Here is a 20,486-nt window from a genome sequence, read left to right as displayed (position 1 = left end):
CGAGCAAATTATCGGATAAACTGCATTGTACCTGTAAATGCGCCATTTTCGCCATTCATTGTTGAATTAATAAAGTTCTTTGATGGTCCAGAGCAAACAATTCCCATCTTGAAAAGAAGATCACGGCTCCATGACAGTTAATTTCTTCTTCTGAGAAACAAATCTCGCATTTGTCAGCCATCTCGAAGAGTCGATCGAGACCAAGATGTACAAAGCTAAATTTGTGGCCTTCGACATGACTTCATTTCGGTAAGAAAATCGCCATAGTTACTGCCCAACCTTCATAACGTTGAACTATTGTACATCTAAGACACCATTTCGCTGAAATATATAAGGACTCAGCTGAAAATCGCACGCAAACTTTTGACTACTGAATTCTCACTTGCAGCCGCAATTTCCATAATCGTCCCCAGGCCAGAGCTACACACAACTTCCTAGCCAGGGAGGGGTGGGATGTACAGTAGGTTTGCCACGCGCCCGCGCTCATTGTAAAGTCAGTTGCCGCATTTACGTCGATGATCACTATTAGAAAATTTGTTTCCTGTCTATAGATGTAGCTACAGTTCATTCGATACATGTAGCTACAGCTCATTCTGGAAATTCACTCAATTTAGTCTGTAATTTTTTCTGTTCTTTTACTTTTCATCTCTCTTTCGGATCAAGATTTTGACAGATTTTTTTAAATATTTTCTCCAGGCCGGCGCCTGGCACGCAAGTCTGAAGAATTGTTTAAGGGGAACTGAAATGTATTTTCATCATTTCATAAATTCTTGCATGAGCCGAATTTTTGTGTGAATGATCCTTTCACAGGGAGAGCCAAAGTGAGTCAGTCTTCTCTTTGTCCAAGTACCCTTCCCGGAAGTCGAGTGATGATCACGTGTCAATATGAAGTTTAAAAGAAAAAGTTATTCCAGTGAATTCCGGAATCGACATATTATGAGTCAGGGGTTGGGGATGAACAGATTGTCACATCCTTCATCATTCCCCAAATACTTGCTTACAAACAGTGGTGAACTTTGCATTCTAAACACTAGTGGACTTGCTGGATGAAAGGGCATACCCCTTCTCTATCCAGAGAATGTTGGTGTACAAGATGGTCCAAGATGGCTGCCAAAAGAACAGTGAAGAAGAAAGATCACGCGAGATAAAATAAGTAAGATGTTTACTGATGTTCACACAAGAACAGCCTAAGGCCGCTTACGAAGTTTGAAACGTTATTAAAGATTGCATGCAGAGAAAAAATGATCAGCATGGCTGCGTGATCTGATTCACATTGCACGGGCTGTTGCGTCTTATCAAAGTCAATTTAATCGGATGAATTGCTTATTTGAAAGGTGAGAGAAAAACGATAAAAAACGATCAAACCTAGGAATTGGTTTAAAAAGTACTTTAGTGGTATGGAGGATTTTATATTCGATCAGAAGAGAGTTTATTGTAAATTCGATTTGCAATTCATGTGTCATTATTATATTTCACCCCACGAACGCTCTGGAACAGTTTTCAGTGTGAAAATAAATCAGTATAGGTTGATGAAGGGGATGTTTTTTAATGGCCAATATATGAAGTTGTTCAATTCATATTTCTTGATTTTGTCTTAGATGGCAACGTGTCTCAGAAAAATAAAAATAAGTGGCGCACATTTAAAAAAAAAAAAAAATGATCAAAATTATCCGTGTTCCGTCACGAGCTATACGATGACTGAGGATTTTTTCCAGCTGTATTTGAACTACGTCACACCAAAGTGGCGAGTTTAAAATTTCCCGCATCCGACTTTAATTGCGATCTTTATCAAATTTTCTTTTAACCGTCAGGTATCATCGAAGACAAAAAAACGCTTGACAAGTCAATCTTTGCAGTTCTTTTCAAAGATTTACCTCTCGCTGATCGCTACATCTTCATCAGTTCAATATATCATGGACAAAATTTTCCGTGTCTCTCGAGGCCCGTTTACACGAACAACAATCAATCGAAATCAACAAAGTTTTGCACGTTCGCTTTGATACGCCGCCAGTTCCCATATAATTTTAATTTCAATTATTTTTTCTGGCGTTTCATCACACGATTCCCGATTTCAAAATAAGCCTGCACTGGTTGGCTGTAATAGTTGATTTACAATAATTAAGCCAAAACATTCACCGCGGAATGTTTTCAAACTTCGTTGTGTTTTTCTTTGCCCATGCAGTATCCTCAGAAAAGAATTTAATCAAGCCGTGATATTCAGCGAGATAAACACATCATTTAGCCCCGTGTTGTGTAGTTTGAAAGCGCCACCAGAATAGAGAATGCGTGATGTATTGCTACTGCAATCATTCCGTTGATTTTCTCGCCTACGCAAAGTCTACACTTGACAAATAACAAAAATGCAAATATTGTTGTGCCGAGTAAGACATTAATATTGCCTAAGAAACTGATATCCAAAATGTATGAGGAGATAGGTCACGGTATTACTGAAAATTCTGCTAAGCTGGGCAAACCACCGGTCTGCTTTCCCTGAGTTCGTTGTGAACGTGAAATCCTGCCAAGTATAGAAATCAAGGGAGTACGAAAAAAGTAATTTTAATTCTGTAAGAGAGCTTGATACGTAGAAAAATAAGTTAAATAATTTTTAAATACGTATTTCTAAAAACAAAGTTACGATAATCTGCCATCGATGTCACTTGGTTTCTTTACAGACCCGTACTTTTGAAGGGCTAGTGCCGGTAGATATATTGTGCTATCGACTGGTCGGCTGTACAGCTCTCTACTCAGTGTATTAAAGGTAAGGAAAGACAGAAAATTTTTAACGGACTGATTATATGTTTTGCTGATTGCATTTCGTGTTTGAGACATTTCTGACAGCTGATTATAATCAGTTTAATTTTGAAAGAAAAAAAATTGTCAGTTCGTCGTCTTATGCGAGTAAATAAAATGTATGACCCAAAATATCATGATCACTGAACAAACATGGCGTTTATCGCGGTTAAGAAACTGGAAAAAGACCGATTAATGAATGCACGCAAGAGGAAAACGATTTTATTTATTCTCTTATCCGTACCATTCTGTTTTTGCTTGGTATAATCACTTTTAGAGAGCCGCAACTTATTTTTTTTTCTTTTTCTATCGTTCTTCAACGAAAAGAATCTAGCTCGCCCAGAACTGAATCTTTGAGTGCTAATTTTTGTCTGGTAAATTTTGGATCGGCTTGTTCAAACCAAACTTAATAGCCCTTATAACCCACAATTTCTTCATTAATTCAACGCTGACACATAACACTCGGTAATGATTTCTACCAACACTTTTCAAAAGTGTAGTATAGAGAATAGCTAGACATTTACCACGAAGTACTCTAACATTAAGGCATCATTCTATATGATCAGGATTCTATATATGTTAAAAACTAATGACGCCTTTTATTCACAAATTGTACGATTTTTACAGAGTAAGGATTACGAGAAGAGTTTATGACAGCACAACAACGTCAACATCGCGATTAGCTGTAATTTTATGTTTTTTGCTTGAAGATGGTGGCTGGCATTTGAGATTGATAGCCTTTTCCCATCGTAACTCATCCGGGTAAGTTCAGATGACAAATTACAACAATAATGAATATTTATATTTTACCAAAGCAATCGCCCTTATTTATACACAACTTAGAGTGTAACCAAAATGCGAACAACAGTTTGCCAAGCGCTGTCGCTGTGGTTTGAAAGAGATTCCTATTTAATTTATTTGTAAACGCAAGAAAAGGCTTTTCTGTGTCATACCCGTCAAATGCGAAACAACCCTGCCAGTGCTTTATGTTAATTTCGGACATACAGATTTTTCCATCTAGACACGTGGTCAATTGTTTATCCAACAATATGACTGTAGACTGTTAACGCGGTCTCCTCGCTGTTCATGGCGCACTAAGCTAATATTGATACCTTAATCCCCGGTAAACCCATTAATAAACGAGACACATATTTACGAATTACAACGTGACCGTATGAATGTTGTGTTCCAGAACATTTCATCATAGCACTCCCGCAACCAGTTTTCTGTACAGCGGTGTAAACAAGGATGGTATAGATTGCCATGATCTTATTTTTTTTCACTTTAGTGGCAAAAAAAAAAATGATTGTATTAAAAGCTACGAACACATCAAGAGGATTTATTTTCTCAGCCGTTTAACCGAAAAAGACAGAATAGGTATGATCAGGCCATGAACAACAGAGACTGAGCTCAGTCAGAACAATGGCGTTCCAAGTAACAAGGCCGGAGCCAAACACGTCACACACAGGCGGCAAGAACCAAATAAAGTATTGTTTCTTTGGGCAAGAAAACGCTTCACCGTATAAAGGTCTTCAAACTCAGAGCACAATCACAAGTTCAGGACACAATACATCACAAACAGACTTAGGGCTTAGCATAGCTTTCAAAACACCTACAGTTTATGGTTGGATCGTACGTATAACTGCCAAGCGATTCTCATTTCAGGTTCCCTGTCCGATTTTTTGTCTCTGAGCCTTTCTTGGAATCATACAAGGGCGACACGGCGAGACCATCAAGCAAATAGAAACTTTCGCTCGCTAGGAAATGCTCAGCCATTCCTCTTTGTTGTTTTCGATTTTGGCACACATGTCCTTTGTCCACTTCAACGCATGCGTTGACCGAAGAGAAAGAACCTGCGCACGCTCGGTAAAATTCCTCGACAGAAATAATTGCTCTTTTCAGGAAAAAGTTTGGAAAAGTTTGCCAAACTTTTCCAAACTGCCTATAAGATTCGTAAGCTCAGATTTAGTTTGGACTACGGAACTTTTCCTCGCAAAATTGTCTTTCTTTTTCCCTTTTAAACCATTCCCTTTGTTTGGAGACCAAGAATCCAGCTACGAATCGTGCCGCTAAAAGGTTTGTGACATTAGCGCTAGACAAATGGCGCATAACAACAGACCATTAAAGAAGACAAGCAGAAACTGAATTTTCGCATTTTTAACACTTAGCCACACTTTAAAAGAACTTCCCTTGCTCGGTGGCATTAGCATCTATTTGTTTTAAAACGGATTCAAATTTTCTCAAAGACAGTTAATTGTAGTTCAATTGATTTCTCCGTTCCTCCGTTCTCTTTTGAAACACTAGTGAAAGTGTTTTAATAACAATCGCTGGCCCTTCAAGGTATTATATCGTCTGTGCTTATTTCATCAGTGATTCATAGCTTATTTCCCCTATTATTTGAGCACATGTTTTATAACAATCGCGAACAAACTGTCGAACTGACAGAATATAGGAGACATAAAATGTAAAACAAGAAAACCAGAACCTGTTCGTCTTCAGTGCTCATATTGAACGAATAACAAGCAAAACGTGTAAATAATTAAATAAATTTTGTGGTACACCAATAAACATTAATTTGAGGGAACCAGACACCTGTCAGTTTACATACAGCTTAACTTCCAGCATAGAATTCATAACTAGTTCGGATTTAGAAGTGTCTTTTTGTGAAATTAAGTTTTGTGGACAGATATTCTAAGAGTGAATCATCAAGAATGATTCCATGAGTAATGATGACTGCTTCCGCTCAGGTGTTTTCTAATTTTAACGCTTAGCTAGAAAAACTTGTGTTACTAAGTGCATTCGTCATTCTGGAGCAAAAGATTTTGCATATTGAGCTGAAAACCTGTCACGTACTCTTCTAGTACGCTTGCGCACAATAAATATTGGGCAATCCTTTCTGTGTGACCGATGAGCCAGTTTTCACAAGAAAACCGGCTGTACCACGCGGAAAATGTCATTGAAAGAACTTTCTTGTCTCTTTTAGCTCAAACACTCTTTTTTCCGGAGAAAAATGGAAATATCGATGTTTTTTGGAGCCCTCAACAGAAAGGTAAGATAATTTTCTATTCCACTGTACCAATTTCACAGAATATTTTTTCGGTCAATGTCTGCCGAAGAGTATCAGACTACTCAATTCGATTTTTCCCGATTCCTTCTAAGTTTTGTTGTAGTTTAAAATCATATTGTAAAATGTATTCTAGTTTTCTCGCTGCTTGAATCTTAGAGTTCGTCCATTTTATATTTTTTAGTTCGACTTAGTCCTCCGGGCTATATATTTGCCGCCGGCCTGCCGGAACGAAATGTAAATTATTCGGAACTCGGTAAGCTTGGTTTGCCGACTTAAGTAAAACCAAATTGACTTGCTAATTCTTCAAGCCAGCTTGACAACCAAGATCTAGTTTTGCATTGTAGCTAGCTTCCTTTCTAATGAACTTTGGCTGTCTCCATCGGGAGTACAGCTAATAAGTCGTCTCCTTAGTCTCAGAGCCAAAAGCAAAACCATCAGATTTATTCCAATAAGATTCACCGGTTTTGAAAAATAATCTGTTGTCCACCGTAAAAGACGTTATCAATGTTATTAGTTTTTACCTGGCGACAAAATAAACCATTGCTTTCTGCATTGAAAATTTCCCCGTCATGGGAGGGGAAAGTAGCCTGGTAATACTGACAGGGATGGATAGCTGAAACAACGGTCAGCTTTAGTTCACTATCCCCTCGGATGCTTTTCATCTCAAATTAATTGAAAGGAAACAGATGCAGTTCTTCCCCGTTGGTGTTGCTCCACCATTGGTTGAACATTTGACAGTCTGTCATTAGACCGTCAGCAGTGAACGGCTCGCTTTTGTTCTCGAGGCAAGCAGAATCTACGTGATGCTAGATTTGACGTCTGAATACCGAACCGAAATAGCCACCAATAAGAAAGCGGAAACTCGGTAACTAATTACAATTATTTATCAAATATTTTTATCGCAGTATTGTTTTGAAGGAGGCCCCGTAAAGCGGCAAATGCACCTGCTCTGACGGAGCTAAAAAATATGTATTTTTATGGCCAGAAAATTCCCCTTTCCCTTGAAATTAAATTTCGTTAACGCAGGAAAAATTTCCTCCGCAGAAATGTACATGAGAAAACGAAACGAACGGCATTCAAAAGAAAAATGTCCACACTTGACTGCTTAAAAAAAATATTTATTCGTCGGCCTCGAGAAAATGTATTCCATTTTGTCGGTGAGTTTATTTACTATTTCCACCGCCATGGATTTCTGTTCCAATGAACTCGTGATAGCCACATTGAACTAAAGAGAGTGTATGGACGATCCAGCACAACATAGAATGATGCTTGGTCACAAATCCTTTGAAAATAAAATGGTTATTTGGTTTATTTTATCGCTGGAGTAAGGCCAGTGAATGTGGTTTTTATTTATTCTTTCCGCGCCACACCGCTTGGGGTTGAAACTACATTGCGAATTTTACTTCGGAAAGTCGTGTGTATTTCTTTACTCGTTGATTTACCGAGTGTTACTCTCTGATGAGCGCCACACGAAAAAAAAAATGCTCGAGGGAGAAAAAATGAAATCAAAACTTTAAACCTGTCGCTTAGAAACAAGAAAGAAAGAGCGAGCAGTGCAAAATACATCACAAAATACGAGGTTGTAGAAGGCAGTGTCAAATAAATCGCCGGTTTCGTCGAAGGCCTTCGAAAAATCTGCTCGAATTTACAGAATAAATAGTCAAGGATTTCACAGTGAATGTCCCTGGAGAAAATTCTCTTTATATTTACTCCAGGGATCTGGCGCCTGAATGTTATTTGAAAGATTTTCCTTGTCGATTTTTCAGTATTTTTAGTACGCATGGTCGATCATGTTGTCATACAAAGCGCTCCTCTTTGCAACTTACTGTTCCCATCTAACACATAGTTTTTGAAACTTTTAGCAGGGAAAGTATATTAGAAGAGAAGCGTGCAAGCGTTTCCTTTACGGTTTTCTACCATTTATTTTAGGTAACTTCGAGCTTCTTTTGGGGATTAAATTGGCAAGTGAGGGAAATGTTAAACACGTAAGGATATTTTGGAGCATGTTAGGAGATATTGCAACATTGGAAAGCAAACTTTTCAAGTCACCTTGTGCTAAATGCTGACCTTAATGTTTCCCAATCGTAGCAACTAATTCCATGAAGTGAACAGCCTTTATATCTTTGCTGCACTGTTGAAGAAGCTGTCTGTAATTTTAGCATACTGAGTTTGGATTTGCTGTGTGGCTTCTTCACAAGTGGCCCAGATATGCTCGTTGTCATAACTTAGCAGCTTATATTAGATAACAGTTTAATAAACTCTATGTTGTAAAAATATTTCTCCACATTTCTAGGTAGGAATAGCTGAGCGAGTTGTAGCTTCTACAATATGTGTTTCTTAGACTTTGGCCCTGGGTTTTGCAGTGTTGACACAACACAGCACAACTCGTATACATGTGGATGGTCTTGAGACTGCAACAATTGTTTAAGCAGCTATATACATGTCGACAATCTGTGAACAGCAAAGGTAGCACTCAAAGTTGTGGCACAGCAAATGTTCTGCAACTGAGCTGACCAGAAGGGTATAGAATGTTGTGTATGGTGGTGAAGTAACCCTCACGAGCACGTCGTTTGTTTCTTTGCAGGATAATTGCTGAGATCGCAAAAACGTAGTTTGTTTTTATCTGTATGCTCATAATATTTTGGCAATCCCTTGCAAGGTTTTAAAGTTAATTTTACTCTTTGTCATCCTCTTGCTAATGATGCAAGCCACTGTTGCAGGAAGAGGGAAGACTTTGTAGCCGGCAATACGGTGGTTTGGAATAGACGTTGTCTTCGCATGCAGTGCTTGGGTTAGCACGGTTTGAAAAAGCAAGCCGGTAATATTTACTCTCACAAAATCAAAACGGGCTGGAAGTGACATTATAAGAAGAAAGCTTAAAAGTCCTTCCTCAGTCGTTAAAAATCGATGGAACAGTGAGTTGCACTGTTGAGGTTTTTCCTTCCAGGGTCATGTGAGGGGGGATGAAATACAATCGACGCCATTTTAATAAGATGCGAAAAGCTTTGCTTAGTTCTGATCTGCAATCCAGTAACGAGACGAAAAACTAGTCCAGAATATAGAAATAAGAGAGAACAAAGGTTGTACGTAAATTAAGTCTACCAATATGGTCGCCATTTTGAGTTGGAGGAAACTAAAAGGATTTTTCAAGGTATGTTTTTTACAGAATCGTCTGACATTGTTACGAGCACATGACTATGGAAATAGCTGCGTATGAAATAATCCATAGCAAAACAATAAATTTCCCCGTGCTCTTGCTTTCCCTTTATGTATCCAATAAAGCTTATATATCATTAGAAATCCTCTTTATCGAGGGAGAGCTAAACTTTTCCATCTTTTGCATGAGTTCCAAAGGGTAGTAGAAATTTTGTCATGCTGCATCAGGGTTAGGTTACAAAAAGATAAACGATTTTGTCATGGCCAGTTTACTTGACTAGTTCCCTATAAAAAGTACCCTTACATTGCAAGAAATAATGCTCTAAGAACTCAATTGCGAAGTCGGCATTCTTTGAAGGAACTTCGTACCGCAGTACGATAGATTGTAAGGAAACACACTTGTATCGTTCGTGACACTTTATTCCAAACATGGAATTACTTTTACACGGATAAACACTCCTGCTTACAAGAACTTTCGCTGATGGTGCTTTCCTTTTCATGTATTTACAAGGCCTTAACTGGTAATGTTCACTCCTACGCAATGAGAAATCTCAAGTGTTCATTTGGTCTTCCGGGTTTGAATCGTTCAGGCCGCTCCTCGCATTCTGCACCATTTAAGGCGGTCCAAGATCAAATCTCGATCTTTAGACTCGTGTACTCGAGGCGCAAAAACCACAGCTCCAGATATCGGGTCTTCTCTGCATCACTTGGTATGCTTAGATCTTATGTAACTCGTAGAGGGGAAACGTTTGCGATTTTAGTATATTAGACAGAAAACTTGGTACTTTGTCAATTTCACTGCAAAGGTCTGGAAGTCTTCGCCAAAACAAGGTTTGCACGAGTTACCAAGTTGAAATGGAAAAGAACTTTCACTGAATATTTAGGGTAAAGAATCTCCTACGAGCTATAAGGCCTTTATAACTAGAAAGCGCTATTTACAAAATTGATCCAAGTTCTTTAGCTATTATATTTATCTTTTCCTTTTGAAATCGAATTTACCGAAATAGAGTCATGCGTAAGAAACATTCCTTAGAACGAAACTAAAAAATGGAATTAAATAACACCTTGTACGACCGGGGGTTCAACCCTACGAGTCAAAAACCTTTCTGTTTCGCGATAAAGGATCGCAACATAGATTGAAATCATACTTCGTTACGCTCAAGAGGCAGTATGGAATAAAACTTGCAGTGCCCGTTGGTTATGCTGCTTTTCTGGTCGATGATTCGCGATTAGAAGCAAAAGAAAGCACGAGATTCTCTGGCACAGAGATGGAAAATGTTAGAGATTAACCAAAGCATGTCTAAGTTGTGCTGCAGTAGCCTTTCGTCTGCTGCTGATCTTCTACACAATATCCAAGAACTTTGAACAAGAAGCACCGATGTATATTTGCTTGTAAGTAAGCCATAAACTAGATGATGGTTAGCGTTTCTGTACTACTTTAACCGGGCGCTGGGTTAGGCAGAGAACTAAACGTAAAGCACTGCCTCTGCAACTTTTTGTCCTTGTCAAATCATCACACGGAATGCAATAAACAAAGCAATGAAAACTGCTCTTATTGCAATTCCAGCTTCTTCATCTCGCCTTCTCTTCTGCTGATAACTGAGTTCAACTTTATCCCCAATTTCGGCCAGCTGCTCTGCGACTTCAGACACGGCGAGGGAGTTGTTCAAGTCGCCATTAGGGGCAATGTGAGCCGGAGGCTGTTCGTATCGAGCGCCAGAGTTGTCTTTGCACATATTTTGAGCTCTTCTGAGAGTTATCAAGTCTTTCTGAGTACCAAACAACGTGTGTTTTTACTTGAATACTGTTCGAGTAAGTAGCACACCGTGTCACACGCCACTCCAAACACGTGGAAATGACTCACCGGCAAACCTTGTGATATAAGGGCTTGCAAAAATGTCACAAAGCCGGTATGCAGCGGCACAAGAAAATGATACCGAAGAATTCTCGCTTCAGAACGACTTCCCAGATTGGTCGCCGAAATCGACGAGACTGAAACTTTGCTCTGTTGCAATTTGCAAATCGAAAAACCGGCAATCTCGCGCGGTCGTCAAAATGTTGGCCAGCTATTCTGATGCTTCATCCATGCTAAATATTTTTCATTGCGTGTGTTTTGCTTACGTAATTATTCATCTGCTTGTTTGTGATTGGCTGCTCGGCGCTGGAAGGGGTCGATGATTGTAAGAGGCAGCGAGCGCGCACAGATATCACGAACTAGATTGGAGGGGAAATATTAATTGTAATGACCTTCACAAAGGGGATTTTGGAGGAATTTCCCAGTTCAAATATGGAAATTCCCGGTGAACACCGCGTACCTACTTGTGTACTGGTGTTTTGTTGTGGCAAAAACTTGCCGTGACAGTAGGTGCGACAATCAGGCGAGTTACAGGCATGCAAAGGAGCTGCTGTTTTACCCAATTGTCTAAGTATTAATGTTTTTTTGAAGTCGAATCTTCTCGAGTTGGTATTATTACGTTTTCCATTAGTATCTATCGTGGCTTTTGTGTCAGAAATGAAGAAACGCCCAACTCTAGCTCAATCAGTGATCACAACGAGACGGAAAGGGAAGCTAGAGTAACACCTCGAAATATGACAAGAGCGATGCAGATTTTCCGCGAGCGTGAATCAAATTCTAGAGTTGAGAAATGAAAAACACACGAGAGACGTCGTCCAAAAAGTGTCTTGTTTCACTGACGAGTGACACGTGCGTTTTTGCTGTTGTATCTATCCTGCTGAGAAGGCCACCGGCGAGTGCATCGTATTATATAACATGAATAATTCAAAGCACAATGCATCTGCAAACACGCTATTTCGCGCGTTTTCCTGCGAGGGAATATGTTCACTTCCCGGATGTAAGAAACAGGTTTTATGAAGGATAGGGAAAGCAAGCATCTCTTTGCAAACAAGAGCATTGACTCTTGTGCAATCTTCTTTCTTGTAATGCCTCAAACACTTAATATGTCTTGCAAGAGAGAGAAAATGCAAAATGAAAATTAATCGACCCCTCCAGGGACCCCTCAGGGGTAGTAAAACAACCTGATTTTTTTATTAGAGAGCAAACGCTAACAAAGTAATTGGACTGAGTTTTGGAATCATAACATTTAGCAAAAAGTCATGCTAGTCAAGGCCAAGAGATATTGGTAAATTCATTTACATAGATACTGTTATTTCATAGGATTTTGATTAGCCATTTTCGATGCAGGCATTAACCACATGTATCTCTTATCGAGATAAAATTTGAAGAAAGCCAACTATAATATGTAATATTTGGTTTTGCTCTCGAGCTTTGCTAAGTAAGGGGCCTTTTTCTTATTTATCCAAAAACATGTGCTGAGTTATTCAGATTTTGTTTTCAATAACATATCTGAAAAGAAAAAATAAATAAACCTAAAAATATTATGAACTTTTCAGGCTATTTAAGTTTCACCGTTCACAAATTAATTTAGCCCCTTCAAAGGAAAATATATTATCACATACTACAAACAAGCTTTGAAGGCCACATGAATCAATTCGTTCGTTTCATCTGTAATTTTCCTCGTTAATATTGTAAACTTAATCCCTCAATAGAGAGAAAAATTGGTCTTTTTGTCCTTAAATATTTTAATGGCCAATAACAATTTTATGAAAGCGTGCTCTTTTATATTCAAATACAAAGAAGTCTCGTGAACAATCCCACGAAATATCTAAACAATGCGGCTAACATGAAGGATCTTAACAGCTTTGTTCGTAAAAATACGCAAATTAAACCATTCTTTATAAATATTCCTGTGAAAAACATACATCAGAAATGTTTTCCGGTCTTTTGTCAGCGAGCCAAAATCTTCTGTTATCTTCCAATATAGAGAACTGTTCATTTATATAATTTATAAAATCTCATTGCTCGGTGCAGGTCTGCAAAATAATTCGTCCAATATTTTAAGAATTAAGTGCTATATCAAGATAATATTCCTCAACTGATGATTTGTTATATTATAGTCATTGGAAAAACACAAGAGGGGCTAGATGAATGATACTAGAACTCTTGTTGCTCCGAGAGTCTGAGGTTAGGATGTTTATGGTCAAGACTGCCAATAGAAACTAGAGGAACCAATCACATCCCAAAAAAGATGATGTGTCACGGACGCATTGCTTTCAGCTGGGTTTTCACCTGAGTTTAAACACAAAACATACTGTGCGCCTTTGTAACGTGCCAATAATTTATTTATTATTTAATCCACAGTGAACGCAAATACTTTTGCTGTTTAAAATCAATTAATAGTGTTATTCTACCCTGAGCTGTAGACAGACAGTTTTCATTACTGTGTAATCCCCCTGTAGGGCGCATGTCTAAATTATCACTGTAAAAAGAAACTGTGCTCCGTTTATTTCTGCCTTAACTGCTGTAATCAATTAAAATTACGTCTTAAGGATCATGTTTATAATTAAATATTATTGTCAAAATATCAAGAGAAGACCTTCTCTTGCAAGATATGTTTTCTTTAACTCCAAGCGAAAGCCATATGTATGTTTTTTTCTTTAATACCTGTAAAATGAAAAAAGAAATGAATCATTTTTGATGTCTCCCCATGACTCCCAAAACAGGTATTTAAATTAATTTACAGGCAAATCAGTAGAACTCTTACTTGAGTATTATTAGAGGTTCATTTGCCTATATGGTCAGTAAAGAAGTCCAAGTACTTGAAATGCTTGTGGATTTGGCAGCTGTCCTCCAAAATAGAAAACAGTGAATGTCTTAATTTTATTCAACAGGAAATGGCGCATAAAGGAAACCTGATTAAGCCTCTCGTGGTTGTCAATCTTCCTAACAAGTTGAGCAAGCCAGAGTGTGGAGGTGTGAAAGAGGATGTACTGACATACACTGGTATTGACCATCAGAGTAAATGTTAACACCTTGAGCTCACAATGGAAGGAAGTACGCACATTCAACAACAGGTAATTCAAAGCTTTTTTGCTCTTTTGTTTGCAGTGTGGATATCCATCCATGCAATTATTTACCGTTGTTGTTTAGTAGCGTGTTTGTAGAGAAAGGTACTTGCTGCAAACTAATCGAAACACAGTTTGACTGTTGTTTAGTTCACTTAAAATGCACCAAAAAAGCATTTCTATAAAATGATAAATAGAAGAAAGTCTTGTAATATGATTAACCAGTTGCAATCAAAGAGGCAAATGTGTTTTTTGGAACTCAAGTAAATAGACAAAGTAAACAGGATTTTGTCTTAATATTTTATAAAATATTAACAGAGTTTCACTCAGTGGCTAATAAGATTAACTAAAAAGTGTGTCTTCTGCCAACCAATGCTTTAAGTGTTTATGAAAAAACTAGAAATAGCTGTGTGAGATTTCCAACAGCGTCCCTATGCCTTGCTCCACCGCAAAGAGAGTATTCCTTCATCCCTTGAATGGCTGCCGTGATAGTTCATGGTGGGCGAGTCCAGCCGTACAGCTGTTCGTCAGTCTCAGTGGTGACTGATCTGAAACTGCTCGATCTTGGGGGTTAATTTTACGAGTCACTTCTTCGTTACTTATATTATAAAACAACACTTTCGCTGTTTCTTATTTTTCTGTTATTTTCTACAGGCTTGCTAAGAGGAAAATCATGTTGTTGCTGATGATTTACAGTGTAGTTAATGATATATTTAATGCCATCATTGACATGTTTTTTTTGTTTGTTTGTTTTTTTTTTAAGAAAAAAAAAGGGAGAGAAATTGCCTGTGGCTGTAACTTAACCAGTGATCAGTAAACAATACTTATAGTCGTTCTAGAAACTGTTTTAAGCATAAAGAGTTAGTTAAAGTCAGTATTAACCAGTTGTGCACTATGTCAAAGTCTCGGCCTTCAATTGTGGAAAAATATGGCTCCCCAAGACGGACTGACAGACTAACAGGCTGAAAGACTAACAGACTGACAGACTGACAGACCGACTGACTGACCATGACTGACTGTCTCCCTGCCTGATTGACTGATAGAAAGACAGACGATTTTACTATATTTCCCCAGTCTCGGACTTTAGTTCTTAATAAAGTTCAACCCCTATTAAACGGCCACCCTCGGGGAAATGTATATTGGCCGCTTAATGCGGGCTGGCCGTTTAATAGAGGTAAAAACAATAAACAAGCCCTCATCGGGACTTTGATTACTGGCCGCCTTATAGGTGTGGTCGTTTAATAGGTGACCGCTTAATAGGGGTTCGACTGTAGTAACAAGTGATCCTTCATCCCCATACACTTTTGCGTCTTTATTCGAAAGAATGACGACCATAGATAATGTTCCTTTGACATTTTAGTCACCTCCACTCAATGGTTTTGCCTCTATGCGATGGCAAATCAAATAAAGCCTTTCAACAGTCTATAAAGATACCCACTCTGACTTAAATACTTCCATATTGCTGCACCAACCTGGTTGCAACTCGTTACTAGTAGCATGTATGTCCCCTCTAATTTTATCAACTCACAGCGCTTTCACAGTCAGAAAAAACTTTTCTTTTGATCTCCGTAGTTTAAGTTTTACTTAAAAGTTGTTTTGTAAAACCTTAGGTTCTCCGCGGGTGGTTATCAACAGGAGACTTGGAACTCTGAACGACTTAACACGCAATGTTTTTCATTCATTTTATTAATAAAGACTCAATCACAATTTGGCTTATCAACTTGGTAGAAGTCCGAATGAACATTGAAGTAGCACATTGTGAAAATAAATGCTAAAACTGGCGCAAACTGGAGACTAGCAAGCTTCCTGTCTGGCATTGACGTGAGGGTTTGACTACGCTGCAGGGGATATGAAGTATTATGTTTGGTGAAAACTTAAGGTGATCTCATCAATCTCTTGACAAAAGCTTTTCTAAATTCAACGTAGCACCTTGTTATCTGAGATCAGCTTGCAAAATAAGCCCACACGCGACTAGGTTATCGTACGAGACGATCCATTCCGTAATGTCGCGTTATGCGCCCACGCAATGGTGCAGGCGCGAATTTCCTGCGCGTAAACAACGTGGTTAGCTCGCGACATTGGCATTGGCGTAAAACAAATTTATTTGCTTTGAAAAATAAATACGTGCAGAAAGTTGCCATTCTCTTATCACTGTTATTATTTTTACTTTAAGCGTTTTTACACCAAAATGCACGAAACCACCAAATCTTTTATATAAGTAACTTACAACTCTTTTTCAAACTCCCAAAGTAATTTTGCTTGCGTGTTTTTTCTGAAGGAGAAATCCCAAGTCATATTTAGCAATTGAACTACTTCAACGGAACGGACCACTAAGCCAAGGTCATGTCACTCTCTGAAACCTCTTGAGTAAATATTTTTTAAATGTTCATATTTTATCTTCTGACCCAGTAAGCCCAGAAAAGAAACGTTGAATCCAAAAGTACGAATGAAGCACTCTCTATAGCATTCGAAAGGTGGACGAGAAGGTTATATCTTACAACTATTAAAAATATTGGAAAAACTATGAACTGTTTTTATGTAACATATATCGTCGCGTACGTGCCTGCAATTTAATTAGAAACCATCAATTGCCTTGACTTTGCAGTTTAACTTATTTTTATTACGTCAGTGGAAAGAAAAACAATTATTAATATTTTATTTTCAGCTCTGATTGGAGATCATAGAGACTCGTGGTACCTCATGAGGTCTATAAGCTTAATTAATCACGTGCTTTGTCAATCAGCGTAGCATTATATTGACTTTAAATCATTCGGGTTCCTCTTTGAACCCAGTTGAAATGAACCAAATCATAAAAATGTTAGAATTCTTGATAAACAACAAACATCGGCAAAGAACATTCACTGGTGACATTGTTTACTTCCTCGACGATGGTATAGCTTGTCCGTGACGTCATTTTACATTCTGTTCGTCAATTCGGAGAGCAGAGATGGCGCAGTGCTGAGAGCGCTTGCCTCCAACCAATGCGGCCCGGGTTCGATTCCGGCTCGGTGCCGCTTGTGGTTTGAGTTTGTTGTTGGTTCTCGTCTTGCTCCGAGGGTTTTTCTCCAGGCTCTCCGGGTTTCCTCCCTCTACAAAAACCAACACTCCAAATTCTTATTGGACCAGGATAGAGGACCTGCATGAAAACCATCTAAGGTTGATGTGGCTTCCTCTCTAAATATCATAATTTAAATATTGCAATTTATTTATTTGTATGATTACTGTACTCTTGTCGCACCACGTGATCATAAAATCATCAAGCGAGGTAATAAGCGACACGCACCACCTTAGCTTGTCGCAAATTAAGCATCGCTTAAACTCAAGAACGAATTCAGTAGCAAAACATTGAAGGGAACGGTTACAGTTTCCAAGGGTAAGTATTTTATCACCTAAATTGGAAATGGCGCTTAGCGCCTTAGAATTAACTTCATTCTCAAGTTGAACCCAGTTTATTATTTTAAGCCTTTTTAGTGATTCACAATAACAAGTAATATGGAGTCTGATAACAAGTAACACGGAGTCTAATAACAAGTAATACGGAGTCCCAGTTAAAGTTAGATGGTAAATATAGCCATCGCTTATGAAATAGAATCACTTAACACACACACACGTACTTGCAGTCATAATCCGTGTGAGATCACGCACAACTTGAGAACATTGTATGTTATTCATCGTTTGTTTTCCGTATGAGCGGTATTTTATATAATTGGTAAATGGAGAATAAAAGTATTCCATAGGACACATGTCAAATCGATGCCGAGGGGTTTGGTTGATTGAGAAGGAGAAGACTTGTGTGAGAAAGACTGAGGCGAAGTGGTAAGCAAATTGAGCAGGTCATAGGTTTTCAATTTGTTTTTATATCACCAGAAAACTGTTAGAACGCGATCAAAACGCTGTTTTTCATTTCGTTGTTAACTTTATGTTGGTCTTCACCAAAACACAACAGTAACTACAACAACAACTATCTTCATTTGTACTCTCTCATATTATGATACTAAAGGCACAAAAATATCAATGTTAAAAATTAGAGTACTGGCTACCTGGAATAACCATAAGGGCTAGCGGAGCCAGGCAGCCAGTTGACATGAGTGTTAAAAGAAGATAAATTGCAGGTCAGCAAGACAACACAAATACGGAAAAAGGACATGATGTTATCAGTCAGTATCATATATGTAATCACGAAACTTTAAGATCAAACTTAGTTTTGCCTGCTAACAGTAAATCCTCAACTTAAAGAATGCCTCACGGCGATATTAGAAAAAGGCAAACGACGAACAATTGAAGCACGGATTAATTATTATTTTAAACCATAATATGCTTATGCTACCACATGTCCTTTTACATGCACACAAACTACCAGATCATAACATTAACTCATGAAAAATGAAAAGTACAACTGCCGTTAGTTTGGTTTCATTAAGTCGCAACTGACTGTGCTTTCATTCGTCGCAAATACAAATTTTTAGGAGGTTTTAAATCTTTAAATTTTCGGAGGCTGATTATTTTTTGAAATATATGCAATTAAGGATTCTGTTTATCCATACTCTGTTTTTATAAAAATACAAAAAGGGTACATCATAAAATAGAAATTTAGAACAAGTGAATCGAGTGAAAATTAGTCGACAAGAAATTGATCATTGATAGCTCACTCGTTTTATTGTTTAATGTGAACTGATGTCTTTGCTTTGTGACTGAACGAACTGCAGACAACCACGATAGGATAGAAAAATAAACATGTCAAGAATATTCAAACAAAATGTCTGTTTATGGTTATCTCTTTGCCATATAAGGGAGTTTGTCTCACTTATTGTTTAGGGTTGTTATTATGCAAATAAAAGTCGGTAAAGGCAAGTCTCTTTCTATATTATCAAGTTTATTTTCGACATATCGGCTTACTTTCAAAAAAGGAGCAATATTGTTCCATTATTTTACTTTTAATTTTGCGAGCGATTGGAAGAAATAATTTGGATCAAACCACATGTGTAGTATATATAGAGCTTCATCAATTGACGGGAATAGTGTCCCTTAGTTGCGTACGGTTTGTGGCAAAATAAAAACGATATTCGTCATCGGCGATGCTATCCTGTTATTTAGAAGATATCTAGACGTCATGGATCCAAGGAAATTCTTCAAAAGACTCGCTCGAGATCTTGGACTTCTAAAGACTGATTCAAGTACGCAGAGAAAATCTGAAAAAGTTTCTGAACCTGTGAATTTTGAACATCGTGTACATGTGGCTGTGGACGGGGACTCTGGTCGATTTGTTGGTCTACCACCGCAATGGAGACGAGTTGTTGGAAGAAAACCGGATCATGATGTTTCATATCCTGAAAATTCGCATTCAGTACCGAGAAGAAACCTCACGCAAAGGAACCGCCAAATATTGGATGATAACGCGCTTGATCACACATTGTCACGAACGAACACGGGGAATTTCACAAGTTTCGCTACTTCTTTGGAAACCCCAAGATCGAGGGCAAGCGTTGCGGATAATCAAGATTTAATAATCGAAAGACTAAAACGTGAGTTAAGGGATTACAAAGCAAGAAATTCACACGCATTTGAAGAATCGACCGAAGATATGTTTGGAAATCTAAACAGGGTGCCACTAATGCAGTTTCCTCCTTTGGATGAAAATCGGTCGCATGTTACTCTTCCGATATTTTCAAACAATTTTCACGAATCTGAGGAACTGGTCGAGAATGCTTTACTCACAAACGAGCTCGGTTCAAAGAACAATGGAAATTATGCACAGACGACGAAGACTTTGTATTCACCTTCACCTACGAAGCATGCAAATGCAAATGGTAAAATTACAGCTCAGTCGCCAACCAAACTAAACGGGATCAAATCTAATGGAAATCCAAAAGCTTTAAGGAGATCTGAAAGCGAGGTTTGAGGGACAAAGCATATTTAAAGTGATGTTGTAAAACATACATTGTAATACATGGTAATCACAGCTGCAAATTTTGGCTACCTTTCCCGCCGCATTTTTGAATATTTACGTCGCTTAAATTTATCGTATGATGGCAAAAAAATATTTCTTGTCAAAAGCAAAACAATTTTTTTAAGGAAAGCAAGATACGCTACTAACTGTTTGCTTCGTTTTACATAATATTTCATACAATGGGAATAAAAGATCCGTATACAATGCTTTTTGTAATTTTCAAAAAATTAAAGCGAAATAGTAAACATATGCAAATTTTCTTGTAGTCGTCACAATTTATTTTGTTTAAATAATTTTCAACAATGATTGATGTACAACGGCCGATTCTTAGAGGAAAAACTACAATCTAAAAATAAGCTTAGGCCTGGTTGAAAGAGAAAATAAATTTCATGCTTTACATCTGTAAATAATATATTACCGCTTTTATAATAAAATATTCTTAACGGCGGTGGACATTTTCAAAGCACGGAAACGTTAATCTCTAATTCTTTTGTTATTGTTCAAAACTTATTTCCATTTGCTAAAAAAAACTCAAATAGTAGGGTTGGTTTAGTTATATGGTTGTTACGATTGTTACGGAAAGATAACCCGCCGTTGCTGACT

General features: G+C 37.9%; 2 protein-coding genes across 6 annotated transcripts in view; one reads left to right on the top strand and one right to left on the bottom strand.

The window, feature by feature from the left end:
* The window catches only part of LOC145502991 (uncharacterized), a 38,090-nt gene extending 36,597 nt beyond the window's left edge, over positions 1-1,493 (bottom strand). For both annotated transcript variants that reach the window (XM_081482408.1, XM_081482409.1), the window contains exon 1: positions 32-1,493. In XM_081482408.1, the coding sequence (XP_081338534.1) occupies positions 32-107 (76 nt within the window). In that variant the 5' untranslated portion in view covers positions 108-1,493. The remainder of the gene's footprint in view (positions 1-31) is intronic.
* Positions 1,494-1,691: 198 nt separating this feature from the next.
* On the top strand, positions 1,692-20,294 carry LOC145502996 (uncharacterized). Of its 4 annotated transcripts, none has more exons than XM_081482417.1 (5): positions 1,692-2,550; positions 2,673-3,552; positions 5,774-5,839; positions 13,763-13,945; positions 14,591-20,294. In XM_081482417.1, the coding sequence occupies exon 5, from the start codon at positions 19,047-19,049 to the stop codon at positions 19,833-19,835; it is 789 nt and encodes a 262-aa protein (XP_081338543.1). In that variant the 5' UTR covers positions 1,692-2,550; positions 2,673-3,552; positions 5,774-5,839; positions 13,763-13,945; positions 14,591-19,046; the 3' UTR covers positions 19,836-20,294. The 4 variants fall into 4 exon arrangements, with proteins under 4 accessions (XP_081338543.1, XP_081338545.1, XP_081338544.1 ...); XM_081482419.1 differs by having other exon boundaries at positions 1,692-2,758; positions 3,501-3,552; XM_081482418.1 differs by having other exon boundaries at positions 1,692-2,758; positions 3,418-3,552.
* Positions 20,295-20,486: the final 192 nt, after the last annotated feature.

The sequence above is a fragment of the Orbicella franksi genome, chromosome 11 (assembly GCF_964199315.1).
Source record: "Orbicella franksi chromosome 11, jaOrbFran1.1, whole genome shotgun sequence".
Taxonomy (NCBI): domain Eukaryota; kingdom Metazoa; phylum Cnidaria; class Anthozoa; order Scleractinia; family Merulinidae; genus Orbicella; species Orbicella franksi.
This window is presented reverse-complemented; position numbering and strand designations above follow the sequence as displayed.